This window comes from Chiloscyllium punctatum, chromosome 36 (assembly GCF_047496795.1).
Source record: "Chiloscyllium punctatum isolate Juve2018m chromosome 36, sChiPun1.3, whole genome shotgun sequence".
NCBI lineage: Eukaryota > Metazoa > Chordata > Chondrichthyes > Orectolobiformes > Hemiscylliidae > Chiloscyllium > Chiloscyllium punctatum.
Genome location: NC_092774.1, coordinates 10,780,366 through 10,786,330, shown reverse-complemented (window position 1 = coordinate 10,786,330; position 5,965 = coordinate 10,780,366). Strand labels below are relative to the sequence as shown.

Below are 5,965 nucleotides of genomic sequence, written 5' to 3'. Positions count from 1 at the left end.
CTGGGAAATGGCAGAAATGGGAAGAAGAAAGAGGCTCAACTAAGTGTTTACCATCAGTGGAATCACGACTGAAAGACTCAACGTCATATTTTGTGAAGTTGTGAGCCTGTCCCCTAAGGGAAATACAGTTATTCGCCTTGTTGGAAGGCATGAGCAGTGACGTAATCTCTTTGTTCAAAGAAATGTAAGTAAGCTGCGTGCTGTACCTTAATTGCCCCTCTTGCGACTATCACTCTGAATAAATGAGGGGCAATTTGAATATGTCGCAGAGCAACCCTCCACAGCGACAAGTCCTGCAGTTTCTGAACGAAGATGCATGAGGCAGTCATTGCCCCCTTCTTTGTCATTTGCTATTCAATTCTCGCTGCTGTGGGTGGCCCTGGTAAGTCACTGATTCTCGAAAAAATCGATTACCTTATCGTGTATTTCCAGTTTATTTCTTTTCCTTCCAGGATTCTGTAGATTTTTTCCAATATGCAACTGTTTCATTTTAAGGACTTTCAATGGGTCTCTAATCTATATAATAAATTAGGAAATAACATCTGTGCTCTGAAATATAATCATAAATTACTTCCAATGTCATTATAACGAAGGGCATTGTGCTCTTCCATTTTGCATGCTGTGCACTGATAGAAAAAATGAGACGCTGAACTGAAATTTGTGGTGAATGATAATGTATGAACATTAAAGTGTAATATTGTCACAGATTAAGGTCCAGTGCAATTCGGTGAAATGCAATCTAGTTGATTGTAGGCTGAATTGTTTATCACAGTGTGTATGGCTTTAATTGCAGTATCTGAATATGAAGTAGTTTGTGGTAGCATTTAAGGAGATGTTTTGCAATAAAAACGAACATTCAGTGATTAAGAGAATTTACACTATGTGCTCTGGAATGATGTAATAGGGTATTGAGTTCCCAATGAACGACACCATTGTTTTGTTCAAATGAACGTCGTAAGAAGAGAGCAGAAGCCAAGCTGCTCAGGTGAAAGTTCCATCAAATTGGCTTTTACTCAATACATCTATAATCAACACAATTCACAATATTAATTTGAGGAAGGAACAGAAGATAGCGTAAGTTAACATGAGATTTCAGACCGATGTATGATGTTAAGGGAATGGCCAGCTGCTGGTGCTTCAGAAAAATTGAAGCATACGATTGTAAACGGTGAGACGTCACTGTTGAGCAGTCAACGTCGGTCAATATTTATGGATTAAAGGTTGGCCTGTGCTTGATATGAATAACTTCATGGAAACCACATTATTCTGTCAATCCTGGCCTTAACTCAGTGACAGGAGAGCTATGTTTATTCCTGAGCTGATTACACTGGCAGTTGATGTGGAGATGCGGTGTTGGGTTGGAGTGGAGAAAGACAAAACTAACATGACACCAGGTTATAGCCCAACGGGTTTACTTGAAATGACAAGAATTTGAAGTGCTATTCCTTAGTCAAGTGCATTGACTGATATTTGATGCTGCATGTGTTGAACAACACTTGACAATGACTTCAAAACAGGCAGAGACTCGGGATGGCAAGTTTATGTTCAAAGACTGTTTCATTTTAAAAATGCATATGTCAACAGCCAGTGCTTTGAGTAATTCATTACTGTCACTCTCTTTTGATTTATCACAGCCAACTTGCTGGCGATCATAATTCTATCTCAAGGAAGGTGCGGTCTCTCCCGATGCACCACCTACTACCTGGTGGCAATCGCAGTGAGTGACTTCCTTGTCATCACCACGGCAGTTATCCTCAATCGAATCAGCCGCATCTATTTTCGGCAAAGTGTCTTGTCCACAACTCCTGTGTGCACTCTCAGTGTCATATTGGTCTATGCTACCCTCGATTGTTCGGTCTGGCTGACAGTCGCCTTTACCATCGACCGTTTTGTGGCCATCTGTTATCAGAGACTGAAGACAAGATACTGCACCGAGAAAACTGCATTGCTCGTTATTGGAATGATCTGTGTCCTGAGTTGCATCAAGAACGCTCCTTTCTACCTTGCATTCCAGCCCTTGTTCATTTTTGACGGGGTACCCTGGTTTTGCAGCGTCAAAGCGAACTTCTATACCTGGCCAGTCTGGCAGTTTTATGATTGGTTGTTTCGGATCTTGACCCCTTTTCTCCCATTCTTCCTCATTCTGTTGCTCAACGTCTTTACCATAAGACACATCCTAGCGGCCAACAGAGCCCGCAGGAAGCTCTGTGGTGCTGCTAAGGGACAAGATCCAGAGATGGCTAATCGTCAGAGGTCCATTGCCCTACTTTTTGCCATCTCTTTAAGCTTCCTCCTCATGTGGTCTCCTCTTCTCGTACATTTTATATATGTGCAGATTAAAGATGAGAGTTACTTTAATGGGCTGGATTTCAGTGACCCATTGTACATCTTTGAAGAGACGACCAATACACTCCAGTTACTTAGTTCTTGCAACAACGTCTTCATCTATATGGTCTCTCAGAACTTGTTTCGAAAACAGATGAAGAAAGTTCTGATATACCCCTTTGTCACGCTCGCCAGATCCTTTAAACGATGAGGGATTTGGAAATCACTTCATTTGATTCTTTCCCATCAAAGTTGCCCAGTGTGCACAGCTCCCTTATGCATCATGAAGCAACAATTTAATGGACAGAAACAAGATTCGTAACGTTATATAAAGCCCATTCCCCTGCTTAACAGATATCAAATGCAATGCCTGAGGGAATGCACAGCTATTGGAAATGATTTACTTCTGGGCAAGAAGCGAACATCTGATTTAGATCCACCCTCACTTCTCCCAATCTTCATTCTTCTCCTCCAAGGCAGTATCTGTTTATTCATTACTTTCCCATCCTGTTTTCTTCTTTCTTTCATTTTCCCATCTCATCATTCCTTATTCACAGACTTCCTTTCAGCCTTCCTTCATCATTGTCTCCTTGCTTGCCTTTCTTTCCTTTCTTGGAAATATCTTATCTGCCCATCCCATTCTTCACATCACGACAGCCTGCAGAATAATGTGCTCTTCAAGAAGACACATAACCCAGTATACCTGTTTGAACTGTGTCCTTAGGAATGGTGTGTGCTATTTATTGTTTAGTCTGCATCTTTTACGTTTACTCTCCTGTTGATAAACCTCGGATTCTTTAACACAGTAACAACATCATCAGCTCCTTCTGCAGTTTCTGCATCAGAATTATTTCTTTCTGCATCCTTATTCAAATAATCAAGAATAAATTCTCAAAAATGCAAATTTCTGGAGAAACTCAACACGCCTGTTAGCATTTTGAAGGAAAAGCTATTTTGACATTTACAGTACAGTGACTGGGCTGCAGAATATCACATTAAACATTCATTTATTTCTATTATCTGTTCGTGTTATATGCTTGTGTTTTTTAATTAGGTTTCTTTTTGAGGAAGGCGGAAACTATGCATTTGGCCAAAGTTTTGCTGTTCAATTCATTTGTACATTCACGGTCCCTGATTGTCATTTCGCTCTTTTTATGAGTGAATGACCTAATGGTGCAGGTGCACCACCCACTGGCGCATTGGGGTATATTATTATTATCAATATTGACTAACACGGTTTTCAGTCCGAGAAATATTGTAGTACTTCAACTTATTTCAGCTGGGTAAGGAAATAACTCAAGGGAGGAATCCACCGTTTCTGACAGGGCTAGTTTATAATACAACTTGAAAAGAAATGTGAAATATATTTCCTCCATTGTTGCCTGTTCAAAGTACTCCCCAAACAAACCAGATCCCAAGTTGTGACATGGTTGAAGTCTTCTGTGTAGCAGAGGATTCCAGACATTTGAAGACACCTATTCCAAAGTCATACCTTTCCTAAGCTCACATCTTATCTCTGGTGCTTCCATCTCACTATTACGTACCATTAGTAATTTCCTGAAGTGCAAGGAGAAGAATTGGCTCTCACAGACAAATAGAGTTACTCTCCCCGACATCAAAGACATCTCAGAAGTGAGTGACAGACTGTTCAGACGTTTTGGTGTTATGGTAGCCCACAGAAACGAAACATACTAAAACAGCAGCTAATGAACTTGGAAGACACAATACAGACAACAAGCAAAACGAATGTCATTTACAAAATACCTGACAAGAACTGTCACAAACACTGCAGTGGACAAACAGGCAGACAAATAGCCATCAGTACACATGAGCATCAACTAGCCACAAAAATCATGACCCACTCTCACGAGTATCCTTTCATGCAGATCGGGAAGAACACCACTTCGGGGGATCAATACATCCATCCTAGGACAAGCCAAACGAGACGTGCAAGAGAATGCCAATAAGTATAACATTCCAACTGGAAAGCTGTCAACAAACACATTGACTTGGACCCCATTTACTTCATTCTGAGAAGAAAGAACAGGAAATGGCATCAACACAGCAAATGGCATCACTGCCAGAAATTACATCATCAACCCACAGAAAACAAAACAAACAAATAGAAAGCGGGTCCCAAACCCCCGTGCCCCAGGTGAGGCTCACTGATTATGTTGCCTAGCATGGTGACGAAACGTCTGAAAACGAATCTTCCAGCTCAGCGTGCAAATTTACATGCAGAATCTCAAAGACTTGATACACACTGAGGTAGTTACTGTCACTAAACTCCCATCCATAATAAGCATTTTCACAAATTCCCAATTTTCTTACTCTCAAGACTCTTCATTAAATGCTGCACTCCTTCATTTTGTGATAGTTTATTGTATTCCATGTCAACGTGTGCCCCCATAATATCCACGTGCACTAACCCCGAATATTGTCGCCAACAGCAAAGTCTTGTGGCCCAACAAACTGTTCTATTCAAAATACAGACCCTCAAACCATATTCCCCACATGAGGGTCAGGTACCATGTTGGAAATTACACTTTACAAAATACGAAGACCAAGAAGTAATGATGTCCAACAACGAGCCTTTTGGTTCACTAAAATCCTTCAGGGAAGAAAGTTTTTTTTTCTCACCTGGTCTGGCTGAGCTGAGATAGACGCCACTTCCGCAGCAATGTGATTCACACTTAATGTTATGCCATCGAAAGCATAATTTAAAGCCAAACTAATTCTACTTCACTGAAATCACTCAATATAGCTGTGGAAGTTCTTTTCAGCACCTTGCAATTGATCAGAGCACGAGTGAAATTGAGGTTAAAGGCCGTCGTCTGCGGGTGATGTTTATTAAATTATGATCTCCCAAATCAAAGTGATGCTGATTACACGGGCATACAGAGACTGCACTGGAAAAATGGAATGAAAGTGAAGCACCGATAAAGATATATCAGAGTGTAATAAGAACTGAGTAGTACACAGAGAATGTGATAAATATGAAATGGTAGTCACTATTCCAGCTAAATGCCAGGAGAGGAAGTCACACACAGCTAGCGATGCACACAGACAATAGGGCACCACGTTATGGCCTAAGTAGGATATGGATAAAGAAAGAATGGATTCGGAAAGTGTAGACAGCTAACCTCACTGATGGATAAAATCTATGAGGCAAGTCTGAGAGATTCGAGTCATGCGCACTTGCAGAGGTAGTGATTATTTAAGAACAGAGAGCATTGTGCTCTGAAGGGAAACACGTGACTGACCAACTTGATTGAGGTTTTCGAATAGGTGACCAGGAGTGCAGATGAGGACAAAGCAGTTGTCAGACATCATTTATACCTTAGCAAGGCATTTAACAAGTTCACTCATGAGAGATTGATAGCAAGAAAAAGAAGCCTGGGGGAGGCAAGGATAAAAGCCCATGGAATATAGAGAAATAGAACAATTTTTTTCCGAGTCTGGAGAAAAATAAGAAGAATACGCTCATGGTTTGAAGTGGGTTTTTTTCTCATCTGACCAGAAACCTGTGTTCAATTGAGTTCCACAGTGTTGTAGACCTTTTCCTTGTGGTTTATATTTTAAAACTTCAGACATTAACGTTGGGCGTGTTGTTCAGTTAGTTCGTGGATGATATGAAGAT

The 5,965-nt window shown here is 40.8% G+C and overlaps 1 protein-coding gene across 1 annotated transcript; it reads left to right on the top strand.

Annotated features, from left to right (window-relative positions):
- Nucleotides 1–312: 312 nt before the first annotated feature.
- On the top strand, nt 313–2,536 carry LOC140459993 (probable G-protein coupled receptor 139). Its single transcript, XM_072554403.1, has 2 exons — nt 313–382; nt 1,635–2,536. The coding sequence occupies exons 1-2, from the start codon at nt 313–315 to the stop codon at nt 2,534–2,536; spliced, it is 972 nt and encodes a 323-aa protein (XP_072410504.1).
- Nucleotides 2,537–5,965: the final 3,429 nt, after the last annotated feature.

What these genes read in the sequence shown, in the direction of transcription:
- LOC140459993 (XM_072554403.1), top strand. Translation starts at nt 313, where the DNA reads ATGCATGAGGCAGTCATTGCCCCCTTCTTTGTCATTTGCTATTCAATT. An exon ending in CGCTGCTGTGGGTGGCCCTG is followed by an intron (nt 383 to 1,634) that starts GTAAGTCACTGA and finishes GATTTATCACAG; the next exon opens with CCAACTTGCTGGCGATCATA.